Source organism: Typha angustifolia, chromosome 8 (assembly GCF_048772165.1).
Source record: "Typha angustifolia cultivar Huaian chromosome 8, ASM4877216v1, whole genome shotgun sequence".
Lineage (NCBI taxonomy): Eukaryota > Viridiplantae > Streptophyta > Magnoliopsida > Poales > Typhaceae > Typha > Typha angustifolia.
Genome location: NC_133246.1, coordinates 638,850 through 654,111, shown reverse-complemented (window position 1 = coordinate 654,111; position 15,262 = coordinate 638,850). Strand labels below are relative to the sequence as shown.

The 15,262-nt window shown below is 39.8% G+C and overlaps 4 protein-coding genes across 6 annotated transcripts; 3 read left to right on the top strand and 1 right to left on the bottom strand.

Annotated features, from left to right (window-relative positions):
* The first annotated feature begins 71 nt into the window (after positions 1 to 71).
* On the top strand, positions 72 to 2,332 carry LOC140764411 (exopolygalacturonase-like). Its single transcript, XM_073102967.1, has 4 exons — positions 72 to 747; positions 877 to 1,200; positions 1,652 to 1,781; positions 1,953 to 2,332. Exons 2-4 carry the CDS (start codon positions 1,109 to 1,111, stop codon positions 2,160 to 2,162), a joined length of 432 nt encoding a protein of 143 aa, XP_072959068.1. The 5' UTR covers positions 72 to 747; positions 877 to 1,108; the 3' UTR covers positions 2,163 to 2,332.
* Positions 2,333 to 3,457: 1,125 nt separating this feature from the next.
* Positions 3,458 to 8,513, top strand: LOC140764936 (uncharacterized). The gene is made up of 6 exons (XM_073103809.1): positions 3,458 to 4,048; positions 4,150 to 4,364; positions 6,954 to 7,191; positions 7,273 to 7,358; positions 7,439 to 7,530; positions 7,704 to 8,513. The coding sequence occupies exons 1-6, from the start codon at positions 3,674 to 3,676 to the stop codon at positions 7,952 to 7,954; spliced, it is 1,257 nt and encodes a 418-aa protein (XP_072959910.1). The 5' UTR covers positions 3,458 to 3,673; the 3' UTR covers positions 7,955 to 8,513.
* Positions 8,514 to 9,388: 875 nt separating this feature from the next.
* Positions 9,389 to 10,358, top strand: LOC140765798 (protein ZW2-like). Its single transcript, XM_073105033.1, has one exon. The coding sequence runs from the start codon at positions 9,578 to 9,580 to the stop codon at positions 10,199 to 10,201; it is 624 nt and encodes a 207-aa protein (XP_072961134.1). The 5' UTR covers positions 9,389 to 9,577; the 3' UTR covers positions 10,202 to 10,358.
* A 182-nt stretch (positions 10,359 to 10,540) lies between these two features.
* On the bottom strand, positions 10,541 to 15,114 carry LOC140764932 (protein FAR1-RELATED SEQUENCE 11-like). Of its 3 annotated transcripts, none has more exons than XM_073103799.1 (5): positions 14,592 to 15,114; positions 14,152 to 14,275; positions 12,117 to 13,124; positions 11,602 to 12,045; positions 10,541 to 11,526 (listed from the first exon to the last, which is right to left on the bottom strand). In XM_073103799.1, the coding sequence occupies exons 1-5, from the start codon at positions 14,714 to 14,716 to the stop codon at positions 10,669 to 10,671; spliced, it is 2,559 nt and encodes an 852-aa protein (XP_072959900.1). In that variant the 5' UTR covers positions 14,717 to 15,114; the 3' UTR covers positions 10,541 to 10,668. The 3 variants fall into 3 exon arrangements, with proteins under 3 accessions (XP_072959900.1, XP_072959902.1, XP_072959901.1); XM_073103801.1 differs by having other exon boundaries at positions 12,117 to 13,060; XM_073103800.1 differs by having other exon boundaries at positions 12,117 to 12,897.
* Between the last annotated feature and the right edge of the window lie 148 nt (positions 15,115 to 15,262).

Here is a 15,262-nt window from a genome sequence, read left to right as displayed (position 1 = left end):
TTTTGTATTCCTCGTTAAAGTCCATATGAGATGTTCTGACGGCACAAATTTGCTAGTTGCAATAATATTTGACTTGATGCAGAGCCTCAAATTTATTCTTCGAATGCTTCATGTTGATATCAACCCAGAGGTTCTTTCTAATGTACCCACTTGAACATTTCTCGTACTCATATAGGAGACAGATTAGTCATACATTTTGAGAATATTAATTTTGGGGGGTGGGGATAAACAAATTAGTTAAACTTAAAACTAGGTGCAGTTTCTTTTGAGGAGTAAATCTTCATTTGTGAAGTTGCATGCCTACAGTTTCATGCTCTGTAGTAATTAAATTGTTCTTTTATATGTCATTAGGAGTGAGAGAAGTCCAAATTAAGAACCGTTCTTTGAGATAAAGAAATGGGAGTGAGTGATAAAGATTAAAGAGTCATCACTCCGCTGGTTATAAAGCGTCAGTGTCTCTTGACAAATTAATAGACTTTACTCCGTTGCTATGAAGAATAGTAAGAAGAAAGATAAGCCTAGTGTACGTATAAAAGCTTGACAGGTTCTCTTGTTTGTTACTTTCTTCACCAAGAATATTAACCATGTTCTCATTTCAGCATATATCCATTAATCCAATCTTTAGATTGCTTCTTCCCTATCTACTTTTAGATTAATTCTTGCGTTGCTGCCAAATCCTACGACAGCTCAGAGATCTTTGATGTGACCAAGTATGGAGCATCCACACACGAAAAGGGCAACAAAGAAGTGAGTGATACTTCTTCCTTATCTTAGGATTAGAAATAGTCTCATCCATTTTCCTCTGCATTAGACTAATCTCACATCTGCATTACAAACTAATCTCCCAATTACTTCTTCTTCTTTTAATCTTCTTAGGCTCTCTTGGATGCTTGGAAAGATGCATGCAGTTTCACAGGGACTACAAGCTTTGTCATCCCCAGCGGTACCTTCATGACTGGGCCAGTGGAGTTCAAAGGACCCTGCAAAAATGGAACATCTCCATTACTTGAGGTCGAGGAGAGGCTGAAGGCTCCTCCTGGATCTGATAACTACCCTGATGAATCCTGGATCAAGTTCACTGACCTAAACAACCTGACGGTCAGCGACGATGGCGGCGGCGTCGTCCTTGACGGTCAAGGCAATAGCTCGTGGCCGGAGAAGGGATGCCACGGCGATGAATCGTGCAATCTACCTCCCACCGTAAGTTCTCGATCGATACTTACATCATGCACAATGTTAGGTATCACTTAGTGTGGGGGCAATAAGACGAGACTTGTCTTCGTACTATCAAAACAATCGCTATTAATTATTAAAAGGATGTTTGATAAGGAGAGAGATAAAAATAGAAGAGAAAGTAAAGATTTTGTTCCCTCTTATGTCAACTAACTTATTAGACATAGTTTACGGAAGAAGGGCTCTGATAAAAATATATTTTAATATGTAGATGTTAAAGTTCTATCAAGTAATCAACTCGACTGTACGCAATCTTACCCTCATCACGTAAGAAATCTTAACATTAGTGCCCCCGGAGTAAAGGTCATTAATCTGATTCATATCTACTGAATGAATTTTTTAGCTGATTATAATTAATTATGTTGTAATTAGCATTTAATTAACTCTTTGTTTATCTTTTTCTTTTTCTTTTTCTTAGTGTGGGAAGTTTAGGGAAGTATGGAGATGAGATGTTAGTGATTGGATTGCTAGTGAAGAACTGCACGATAAAGAACACGACCAATGGAGTAAGGATCAAGACGTGGCCCGGATCGACGGCTAGCCGAGCCAAATGATTAAATGTCTCTAATCCTATCATTATAGATCAACAATATTGCCCGGGGGGACGATTGCTCCAAAGAGGCCATCAATATTCAACATATCTTCCAGAAAGCCAAATAATCTTTATTTATTAACTATATATTTGCTAAAGAATAATTATTTAGTTATTATTTTCGTAAATTCCCATGCAGCCCTCGAGAGTTCAGATCAGCAACGTGAGCTACAGGAGAATCAACGGAACTTCGAGGACAAAAGTGGCAATCGACTTGCTCTGCAGCGACGAAACACCATGCAGGAACGTAGAGCTCGCCGACGTCAGGGCACCGCCACCACCTTCTCCGGCGTCCAAGTCCCACGCCTCTGCCTGCCTCTCTAAGCACGAATATTAGTTTACGATAATTTAGTTTTTCTTTAGGATTATTATTTTATTCTAATAATTAAGAGAGCCTTGCTCTCTGAACTAAGGTTCAGAAGGGAGAATCCTAGGTAGCTCAATGATCTCCTCTCTCAAGTGGAAATTCCTAAAAGATATGGATTGAAGTTGAGATATATGATCAAATAATTCTTGTCCACAACTTGCAAAGAATATTCTCCTTGCATTGTCAATTGGATGATCTGGAGTGCACAGCCTATTCGCCACTCTTAAGGCCTCCAGTGGCTAATTAAACAACATATATATATATACTTCATAATAGTAATTATAATTATTATTATTCGAGCATCTTTACCTACTTGCTCCAAATAATTCTAATGAAGAAATTCTAAGATGGTGGTCAAGTTGACTATCTATTCTGGCCCAAGATGGGCCCAGTATGATAAGGCTCTTATTGGCCCAAATTTGTTAGTATAGTTGAATATTATTTCTAGATAAATTTAATATATATATATATATATATATATAAAACAATAAATCCTTTTTAATTTGCCACAATTTATTAGTGGCTGAGATTTTAGGAGGCCATTTCGTGGGTGCCATAACCATAACCATAACAATCTCTGATCCCTTACCATGAATTCTAAGCCAGTGACATGATGACATGGTATGATGCTATGTCAACCCATGGACCCATAGCCTTTAAAGATGGGTTTATCCACAAAAAAGGAGAATTGGAAAACAATTTAATGAGTCGTGATAACGGGGAACGGATCTTCTGCAATCACACCAGCAGGAATTTATTACAGCCAATAATGTTTCGCCGATGACTGGCTGCCGAATAATCTGAATGGGGGCATATTTATACAGTCCAGGCTGTAGACAACCACCTGGGATTGTTTATTTATTTTTCAGAAATATATGGTAATAAATATGTAATTATGTATAGTAAAAGATGTACGGAAATTTACATACCAAATGCTACCAAAAGATCCTTGACGGATAATACAACTAATCCTAACGGCGTTAATGAGTTGGTTATTTCACTTGACTCAACAGTAATGTCTTCATCTGATCGCCTGCAGCCGTGGTTATAGTAAATTTGTGCTCTCGTTAGATGTTACCTAATGAGTAATGAGAAGGCACCGATTAGACGATGGCAATTAGATTTCCTGCGACAGTGCTGCAGATAATCCGGACCAGGTTATATTCGACGTTTAGATAAGCGGCGAATACTAACGGCATCTTTTCTAATGTAATATTTTATTTTATTTTATTTTATTTTCTCTCTCCTTTTTTCCTCTCACTCGTTCTTCTCTCAGTCCCCACAGCACCATTGCCCAGATCCCTCAAAATCTCTTCTTCTATAATTTATGCGAAAAAAAGGAAGGAAAGAAACCCTAATTTTAACCTACGAACCCGATCGCATCCGATCTTGTCGTCCTTTGAAACCCTAGAGAGGAGCTCGATTGAGAAACCCTTGGGCTTCCGATCCGCTTTCGTCTTCCTCGATTCCATCGCTTCGGGATGGTTCTCTCCGCTGGATCGTCGTCAGCTAGGGGCCATGGCGTCGATCGCTTCTACTGCCCTCCCGCGATTCGAAGGCAACTCCAACAGCAGCAGCAGAAGCAGCAGCAGCAGCAGCAGCAGCAGCAGCTACTCCAAGAAGAGCAGCGGCGGACGGCGGCCGCTAAGGCTAGGCCGCCCACGCCCGAACTGGCGCCGGCTGAGTCACGTGAGCCGGAGACCCGAGGCGAATCGGACGACTCTGCCTCGAAGTCCTCGCGTTCTTCGTCCTTGTCCTCGTCCTCGTCCACTTCTCCTTCGCCTAGGAAAGCCGGGAACTTGGAGCGGTTTCTCGAGTCAACTACTCCACTAGTTCCAGCACAGTACTTTCCCAAAGTTTGTAACCTGAACAAGAATCAAAAAGAAAAAAGATCCTTTTCTTTTCTTTAGTTTCTAGTAGATGGTTGGATTAAAGGAGCTTACTTTTTTTTCGGCAGACGAGTATGAGGGGGTGGAGGAGTAATGACGGTCAGGAGTTGTCTCCTTACTATAATCTTGGTGATCTTTGGGAGTCTTTCAAGGAATGGAGTGCTTATGGCGCTGGAGTGCCGCTGGTTTTGAATGGGAGCGACTCTGTTGTCCAGTATTATGTTCCTTTCTTGTCCGCTATTCAGATATATGTGGATAAGTCCAGACTTAGTTTGAATTCAAGGTATAATTTTTTAAGTTTCCTGACTTGGATAGAGTGTTTATTTACAGATTTTCTCCTCTTTTTGTGTAGAATATGAAATTAGATTTCCACGACATTTCGTACGGAGTATTTTAAATTCTAAGTATCCTGAGTTCAATCTGATGCATTATCTTCTGTTATAATCCTTTGTTGCTTTTGATGTTAGTCTCTATGCTTTTCTTGTGTCATATTGATTGCAACCCAAAAAATCTTCATTACACCTTGTTTCTAACTAGATAATAGAATGGCAAATTTGATATCTGCTGTACTGGAGGGTTATGATAAATTCTTCCTGAGTTCTGAGAAATTATAAAGCATCTTAGGAACTAGTTGAGACATGTGAGGGGAAGTTCTCGGGTAGAAAGATAAACATCATTTTCTATGAGTTAAGGAACTTAAGGTTCATTACCATCCAGTCAATGGATACTGTCCTTTTGCAGTACTTTTACCTGGTACTTATTGTAAAGTATAATTAATGGATGAAACAGTAAAATAAGTTCCTTTACTCTCTGAGTCAATATCAACGCAACAATCAACAAGTCCATTGCTTATTATTGATATTGGATTGCCTGCTATTGATATTTAATAGTGCAAACTTGTGATCCTGCTGCTGGGACAGTAGTTTTGGATGGAAGTGATAGACTTACTTTTGCTTCGTTGTTGCAAAATTGTGATTTCCTTCTGTTAATAGAGGAGTTCTATTAAACTAGTAGTAGTTCTAGCCTTCTGGATGGAATTCGTCCTTGTATGAAGGTGATAGTGAGCAATAAAATAACATTCTTCTGCTTTACAAAAGCTTACTTTTGATCTTTAGCAAAGCTAGTTAATTAACATTATTAAATCATTGCAAGAAGTGTAGTTTCAAGAAGACATAAACCAAGATGATAAGACTTTAAAAGAATTGAATATTTCACTGATTAGCAGTCAACTTCACATTAATCCTCTAGAATTTGGTGCAAATTCCTGGCCATAGCCAGATCAAGCAAGAGGACTTGCTGGCAGGCTTACCAGACGAAACTTATTAAGATAAGTCTGCTTTATCAAAAAGATTATATGCAACTTCTCATGCCAATCAGCATGGCCATCGTTGAAATTTAGTACTTCATTTTACGCATCTAAAAAGACTATATTCTAGAGTTAATATAAACTCAAGAAGTACCTACCAAATCAAATTAAGTTGAGAGTTGGTTGCCCAACTTTTTTTTTATTACATTCACGTCCTTCAAAGATGGACAGTTACATGCATGAAAATCTAAACATCTCTTTTTGGTCGAAATTCTAAGAAGATTCTTAACAGTCAAAACTCATGGTGTAGTAAATGATAATGATAACCAACAATTAATGTAGTATGATGCATGAAAAATAAATAAATAAATAAATCTGAGCACCTTCTCAGCTTCCAGACTATAAGTTGCTTATGTTCTGATGTCCTTTGATGATTCCCATAACATATGGCTCTCTATCTCATGAATTATCATCAAGTTTATAAACTAAATGCTCATCCGTTTGATAGTTGTTTTGTTTTAAGTGGAATGCTGTTTTGATAAGAAATTCATATAGCTTCCTTTTCTCTAAAGGTCACAAACTATGATCAGTGTTGTTGGAGATTGCTCAATATATATCCATTTAGTAAAAGTTCTGACATGTTACATGCTTTATGTCTTTTTACGTGAAATCTTCTGTTTGATCTATGAGAATTTTCTTTTTCTTTTGATCCTTGTTGATTCCTAGATCAATGCTCAATCAGCTGAAGAAGTGCATCAAGTTTGGATGGTAAGGTGATCGGAATGTGGCCACATAATACTCTGAGCATGAAAAATGTTTGCTCATGTGATTCTTCAATTTATGTTACATCATTTACTGCAAATAGGTTTGATTTGTGACAGAATACTGACGTATAATCGTAGATAATGACTTCCAGTCCATGAAATGGAAAAAAGTTGTAGCATAGGGAGAAATTGTTGGTGGGTGCTGGGTACATCATTAGAATTCTACCAAGTAATTGAACCTTGTCATTGTCGCAGTGCATGCCAGTATCTGCATCAGATGTTGGGAACAAGCAGTAATGTGTGCGGACTGAGTTCTTGCTTAGTTGTCTTTTCAGTTATATATTAAATCTGCTTTGGCTGATAGCAACTAAGCTGCTCATCAATTGTTTGTGTTGAAATTTAGGTAAGGGATTTAGTTCAAATGCATATGAGTGGTTTTTCTTGTAAGAGTAAGAAAACCTTATCCTAATTGGGGAAACTGAGATAACGAATTTGAGTCCCTCCAAAAAGAAAAAGGAAAAGAAACCTGGCCCCAACTGGAGAACAGTGATGGCAGAATATTCCCCAGTCAGGCTTTATCTTAGAGTGATACATGTGAGAATTGTTCTGATGTATTCATGATATGAGTGACAAATTCTCAAGTAGGAGGGATTTTTGAAGCCTTAGTTCTCTTTTCTTCTGGTTATCTACTCATGTCAAATATATCAGTCCCTGTTAATACATTATGTAACAAAATCAGTAATGTTTCTGTTAATGAATGACTTTCTTTTATGCTAAATCTCGTGTTACTTCTTAATTGAAGGAGACCTGGTGAAGAAAGTGATGGTGAGACCTACCAGGATACAGGCAGTGATGCTAGTAGTGAGAGTGAAAGTGAACAAAACGTTATCGAAAGAAGAGAATCTTTACGAAACACCAGTTATGTTGGTCAAGAAGGCTTCTCCAGCGATGACACGGAGGCTTGGAACCAACAACAACTACCCATATTCCAGTACTTGGAACATGATCCACCATATGGAAGACAGCCTTTAGCAGATAAGGTAAGTTTCGTCTTGGTCTTTTTCTGGTGATATTGCATATTAACATATTATCTGGCTATTTATCTTTTCCAATGGGTGCAGATTTCGGTTCTTGCAAGTAAATTTCCTGATCTGAAGATGTATAGGAGTTGTGATCTTCTACCATCAAGTTGGATCTCTGTAGCATGGTATGTATTGCCACAATGCAGTAAATAATATTCACCAGTATACATATTCAACTTCTCACACCTGCTCAAATCAAATACAGGTACCCCATCTATAGAATACCTACAGGACCCACTTTACAGGATCTAGATGCCTGCTTTTTGACCTTCCACTCGCTGTCAACTCCTTCAAAAGGTAAGCATCTATTGTCGGTCTGAATTCATGGTATGCATACAAGTTCCAGTCACATAATCTGATCATCCTATACTGTGTTAGTTAGATGATCTAAAATCAATATTTTAAGGGAAAAAGATAAATATCTCTGGCTTCTTTTTAAGTATTAGCTTGCTAATGATTTATTATGACAGATATAAGAAGTGGACATCCTGAGATTAACTTTAGAAGCAACCCTATGAATGTTCCTGGGAAGCTACCATTACCTCTGCTTGGGCTAGCATCATACAAGTTTCGGGGTTCTATCTGGACTTCCAATGGGCTCCACGAACACCAGCTAACTAGTTCCCTCTTGCAAGCTGCTGACAATTGGCTTCGCCGTGTACAGGTGGATCATCCAGACTACCGCTTTTTCCTCTCCCACTTTAATTCATCCTTGAGGTGAGGAGAGTGAAAGGTTTTATGATGGAACATTATATTGATCCCTTGTCGCTGATACTTTTCGTCATGATACCCTGTGTCTTTCCTACTAGTTTCTTATCAGATCTTACAACAAGTACTTGGGTTTGCTTTTCTACCCCTAGTGGTTGTATGTTCTTAGAATCTAGTAGGAAAATGATGTTGGAAGGCACTGTATGGGGGAAAAAAACCCCTCCCATCACATACGATGGTTTTGTGCATAGGAAAGATGGAAATTTTCATGCACAAAAGGCAGATAAAAGTTGATGTTGGGATGCAGTGGCAGCTATACTCAGGTCAGTGGCAATTTGTTGGTGCTTACAGGAATCGGGATGCCTTCCACTGTTTGTTCTTTTGGTCCTCTCTCGAAATATATGGTCTGTGATTGAGGAGGAAAAGAAGTTTTCAGCTATGTTTATTCCTGTGCTCTTGGTCAACTGGAATATTTGAAATGCAGTTGATGTTTCAGCCTTCATAACTTTTCTTCTCTGTAAAGACTAAGTACTTAAAATCAATCACTTCGGCGATTTCTTTGCCTAGGATTAATTGTTTGCTCCACATATCTGACTACAGGAAGTGTAGTTATCAAAACAGGATAAGATGGTGATTCAGGTCAGGTCAGGTCATTGAGTTATTAGATCACCGATTGTTGATTTATTTAACTAATATATTATAGTTCTAAATACTTTTAAAAACTAACAAATATTTATAAAATCAGTACTATTGTATTTACTTCTATTATTTTACTAATTTGCAATTAGATTAATTATATTTCCGGTGTAATAATAAAACTGAACTAATTTGGTGATTTATTCTGATAATGACGGCAAGAAGCTATATCTCTTGATATCCTTTAGTGGAGATATATCTCGACGTACCTTTTTCTGCTAATAGCAGTAAGATTCTGAAGCAGTTCAATTTAAAATATGAAATATTCTTATTCAACACTTCAACAAGGTGTAAAATATAAACACCGACGTATCATGGCAGGCAGCTACCAATTTAATGATTTCTCCCCAGGTAATGGGCATCGGAATACGATATAGTCTATCCTTCTCCTTCATGGGTCGTCATGCATGATGCATCCGCACTCCAGTCGTGTTCCCAGATGTTGTTTGTTTCCTCTCCTCGTTTTGTTTACTCCACCCTCTAAAAAATGCCACGTAACTCCTTTTCTCCAAGCACTGCATACTTGTGGGAGATGCACTGATTCATAAATTAGAATACCAGAGCATAATTTCTTTCTTCTAAAATAAAATTAACATTATACGCACGTCGACTTTGACTCATTGGGACTCTCAGTAGTTGGATTGATACTGTAAGGAAAAAAAAAGGTACTGTATCTAGTTTACTAATAGCCTCCAGTTAAATGTTCAATAAATAAAATAATATAAAATTCTCTATTCCCCGCTATCCGACAACTCCCCAGTATCCGACAGCTTCCTTCTCGTCCCTCTTCTCTTCTCTTCTCTAAAAACCGCCATTTGGAGAACCGGTTTGAGTGCGAATTCCTTTGTTTGGAAGCATTAATTCATACGAATGCCTTGCCTTCTTATTTCAACTCTTCCCTCGCCTCCTCCACATCCCTCTCGCTCTCTCCGCATCGCCCATGACGATGGATTCCTTCTTTGAGGAATGGATCGCCCGATCACGCGAGATCCTCGACTCACTCCTCTCCGCCCCACGTGACCGTCCCGACCTCCTCCTCCCGCTCATATCCACCGCCGTATCACACCACCGCCATTACCGCCGCCGGAAATCTCACATCGCCGGCGGCGACCTCCTCCTCGCCCTCGACCATCCGTGGCTCACTCCGTTCGAGCGTACCTTCCTCTGGCTATCCGGCTGGAAACCCTCCCTCGTCTTCCGCTTCCTATCCGGCGACCTCACGGCGGAGCAGCGGCTGGCGGTGGCGGAGCTCCGGCGGGAGGCTGCGGCGGAGGAGAGGGGTCTGACGGCGGCGATGACGACGGTCCAGGAGAACCTCGCGTCACCGACGGTGATGGCGGCGGTGCAGAGGGCGGATAAGAGGGAGGAGGTTGCGGAGGCGGTGGCGGGGCCGCTCAGGGGGATCATGGAGTCGGCGGACGAGGTGAGGGCGAGAATCTTAAAGAGGATCGTGGAGATCTTGGCGCCGAGGCAGGCGGTGGAGTTCTTGGCCGCCGCGATGGGGTTCCACCTTGAGGTCCGGCTGTTGGGGACGCAATGGAACAGCGGAAGGAGGACTGGATAAGTCCACGGATAGTGAGCGTAGTTATCGGCTTTCGAGTCGCGGTTAGTCGAGAGTATAAGTGTTACCTTTAATTCCTAGACTCCCGTTATGCTTTGAGTTTGCATATGATCCAGTGAACCTTCGTTTAATTCCTGGAGGTGCACTATATAACTTATACTATGTAATGTACTTCTTCGTCTAATCTTTTTTATATACTTAGTTTTTCTCTTTCACTCCTTTTCTTTTAGGCCTTTTTGAGTTCCATTTAATATGTGACTCGAGTTTATATCCCATAAAATTAAATGATCTAATTAACCCTCGATCTTTAACCAAGAAGCCCACAAACCCAACAAACCCGAGCTTAAACTTTTCCATCTAAGAAATTTAATATTGTCTTTGGACACGGTAGGGAATGAATGGTGTGTATGCTACCTGAAAAATACTAACAAATAGTTTACATATTTGCAGATGTACAGAATACAACTCTGTTACAAAAATCCAATATCATCTACTACATTGAAACCTTCATTTGTGCCCAAGGGGCTGTCGTTAGAATCATATCCAAATTGTGCACAAGTTGCAGGGCAACGCCTTCTTTTCCTCGACATATCTACACTTTCTATTGGCTGCCTCTCCTTAAGGCTGCCCAAAGTGAAAGATTCATGACTATTTCCAATAGCAAAGCTCTGGGGGATGCCACCAGTATCATCTACCTCTGGTGTAACAAGAGACTCAGAAGGGCTCCCATAAGCAATATCATTCATACCATTTGTGGGCCTAGGGATTTCCCTGATGCGAGACAGTGCCGTACCGATTTGCTCTATAGCAATCTCAATATGTTCCTCTGACCCGACAGACTCTGCGATGAAAGTAGACACCATAGATTCCAATACTTGAACTCGTTCATCATGTTCAGATGGAGTAGTTTTTGCACACTTTGTCGGGGGTGAGTTGACACGCCATCGAATAGGTAGATACTCATCTGGAATGTGGAAGCAATTGTTCGTCGAGAGAACGCGAAGAATATGCCTACAAAGGATCCCTGAGAACTCAAATTGATGACAACTGCAGCTTACCAGCTCTTCTTCAGGAACCCAAATTACATTGGACCCACCATCCATCTGACTGTGGTGTCTTACCAGAAAACTGCTCTCTTCTATTGGAAATGATGCATATTGAGGAGCTAATAAAAGCTCCTGTTGAAGCTTAGTAAAGGAGTATGGAGTAAGAACAGTAGCTGCATGGGATTCCATAGGTGAACCTGTTTTGAGACAGATTTTGTGTGACTTGCTCTCTGGTTTTAGTTTTGCTCCACCATGATCTCGAAAATCAATTAACTCACCCACCTGAAGGTGCATGAAAACAAGGATTAGTACATGAGGTGAAGTACAATTGAACCTATGAAAATAAGCATTACTCACTCGCTCCACAAAATGATCGAGCTCAGATTGAGCACTGAGGACCTTTCGGATGAGAGCACTTATGGACTCAGAATGTGTAGTTGAAGTCAACCCCGCACAGAAATAACTTCTCAAGTATGGTAAAGCCCAAAGTGCCCTCAATGCATATAAACTAGCGATATGCTTATTTGCATGAAGTCCATACACATTAACTGTCTTCCTCCATTCAGCTTCAAAGTCTTCCACTACTTCCATGTGATAAAGCCTGTGGAAGTCAGCTTTCCAGTCATCATACTGTGATCCAAGAAGTACAGAAAACCAATCAGAGAATCTGGCAGTGATATGCCAAATGCAGAAGGCATGCTTTGTAGTTGGCATTTCAAGAGAGATTGCCTCTTTGAGCCACATATTCTGATCAGTTAAGATTGATTGCGGTGTCTTTCCTTTCATGAAACCCAAAAATGCCTGTGTTGGAAACAAAAGAATGTTAGGATATGAATTTAACAGGAGTACAATCAAAAGCTTCAAACTCATACCTTCAAAGCCCATGCAAAAGATTGTACACTCTCATCCTTCAAAAGAACACAACCAAAGAAACAACTCATACCATGATTATCTAGTCCAAGCCAAACTCCTAGCAGCATGTCAAAGGCATCCAAACGGTGAGTGGTGTCAAAAACCACTGCATCTCCAAAATCTTCATATGATCTAAGTGACGAACCATATGACCAGGCAATGTGCTCCAACCTGTTATGTGCATCTATCTTAAATTCATACGTGAAGTTGGAATCTCCATCCTTGATCTTCTTGCACATTGCAATAAGGTCAATAGCATCACTATCCCGATCCACATTCCTAATGGACTGTAGCAAGTTCCTCACATCTACTTCTGTGAAGAGAAGAGAACCAACTTTTACCCCCTTCTCGAGCTCCATTAGTCTCAGCATTTGCCTCACAGACATTCCTGCTTTTGCAAACATGCAAATACGGCTCTTATCTTCTGCTGATAGAGTACAATAGGCAGGGAGGCTATGAATTTGATTGGATTTAAGAAGTTCATGATTGTGGACATTGCTAAAGCCACTGACACGCCATTCAGTAACATCAAAGTCAGTCATCCTTACTATTCTCATGTATGCCTGGCAACCACAACGAGACGATCTTCGATTCCTCTGTTGCTTGTGATCATCTGATTGCTTTGCCTGAGGAAAACCCCCACGATGGCAGGTGAAGTCCCTCCTGGTAATTCCTCGACCAACTCCATCTTTCCCTCTGGTACGATGACGTCTAATGGAGAAACCACATTGCTTAGCAAAGCTGCAGTAGAATTCATATGCAGCATCTTGAGAGACAAATCTTTGGCCAATGAAAGGTACAAGCTTAACAGAAGTTTGCTTTGACAGGATTGCTTCTTCTGGCATTTCCTCAACAGAGCCAACATCTTCACCAGAAGATACATCAGTGCTGGTCTCTAGAGAATCTACAACCAGCCCAAGTTTATCAGATGCTTTCTCAGTAATTGATAGATTTGAGTTTATAGGTACCTGTTTTAAGCTCATGTTTTGTTACAATATTAGAGTAGAAAATCAAGCCGACTCTGTTGAAATAATTTAGACAGAGAGAGCTACGACTTTGCCAGGCAAAACAGTTTATACTTCAACAGGCAAGTGGATTTAAACCTTACTTAATCTTGATACATATGAGGAAACAAATGAGGATATCAAAAGGGCCATCACTAGAATGAAAAAGGGTATCCTAGTACATGAGGCTATAATGATGTGTAGATCCACTACAATGCAACAAAGAGAATCTCTTAAACCCGTTCACTTTAGAAATTACTTTTTTTTACAAAAAAAATCTAGGATGTAATCTCTTATTTTTGGATAAGGGTTAAATATCATAATAACCTTATTCTAGAATACGAATACAGTTCATCAAAATTATATTTTATATTACACACTAACCTAATTACTAATTTATCCTCGATATCTATCCTATTAATCTACTCTATATCAAATTAAAAATTATTTGTTGTAATTTCATATAAGATAAAAGAATTAATTATTTTTTCCTCACTTTATATAACATCAAAGTTATTTGTTACATTTTTATTTCAGAATATAAGTAAATTAAGAAATAGTTATTCTTAGAATAAATGCCTCATTTTGAGAATAACAAATAAAATTACTTATTCTAGAATTGCCCTTATTCCTAAGTGAACAAGACCTTAAGATCACAATTCTAGTTAGATTCCTGTATAAAGAGTTGCAAGGTGATGATGTTATCCAATTGTTAGTTTCATATAATCAAGTAGACTAATATCCATTGTAACCAATGGCTTATGTCCAAGCTCCCTAAACAGCGAGGGAGTCTAAGATATGCACAGATATATAAATTTCCTGTGCATAAGTATGCTAGGTTTATACTCCTGAAATGATCACAATTATAGTTTTTATTAGAAAACTAATATTTTCTGCATTACTAGTCTTAGTTTAAATCTGAAGCTATGTACTCCTATAGGCTCTCAACAAACACACCGCACTTGGTTTATGGAAACTATCATATTCTTACCTCGAGGCTAGCATTGTCGTAACGTCTTCTTCTCTCTGGATCAGATAGAATACTATAAGAAAAGGAAACCTCTTTAAAATCTTCTGAAGCTTCAGGTTTGTCCACATTTTTGTCAGGATGGTACCTAATGATCGATAAGAAGATAAGAAGTCAATAAAAAGTAAACTAAGAATTACACAGGAGGGAACGAATAGATGCATGGTTTATTACATTGTGGCAAGCATAGATTGTGGCGCCAAAGAATTTATCAGCTGTACTATGTTAACCAGTAGAAAAGGGTTTATAGAAGCACCAAAGAGGCAAAGAACTCTGTTAGATATCAAGGAGTAATTTGAATCGTGCTCTTATACTTATCTTAGAACATTTTGATGATCATGTCAAAAAGAATACGTAAAGGAACCATTTCGGAAAAAAAAATTTGTGCATTTCTGTTAAATTACCTGAGAGCTAACTTCCTGTAAGCGAGCTTGATCTCAATGTTTGAAGCGAACCTAGAAATCCCCAACACCTCATAGGGGTCTCTTTGGATCGCGGGACGTGAAGGGTTCTCCATTTCCCCCTTCATCTCCTAATTCTTTGATGAACCTGACACTAAAAATCTCGATAAAAAGAATAACAAAACCTAACAACTATTCAGGTCCAAAGGTTTCGTTCCAAAATGATTAAGTAATCGGGAGAGAAGACGAGCTCATCCATGGCGACGGAGAGGGGGGAATATGTTCGAGGTATCGATCTATCGTGCGCCGTGAGGATTCACAGGACTATCGAGCGCACACGCGCAACTGGCCGTTGGATCACAGGATCGGTAGATGAGCTCGTCTCGCCTTTCCCTCGAGTAGCGGCGCTGTCATGCGCGGGAGGGGCGAACTCGAAATCGACTGCCCAGGCGGCGCAAGTTAGAGGGAGCCCTAGGTGGATCAGCGGGAAACCCCCGGAACAGGCAAATCAGCCAGGAGCGCGCGATATCACAAAAGACTAACATGCGCCTCTATCTAGGGGACGGGTTGAGACTTAAGAGATAGTGTTAAGTGAGTTGGGCTTGGGCTTGGTCTTGGGCTTGGTCTTGGGCTTGGTCTTGGGCTTGGGCTTGGTCTTGGGCTTGGGCTTGGAC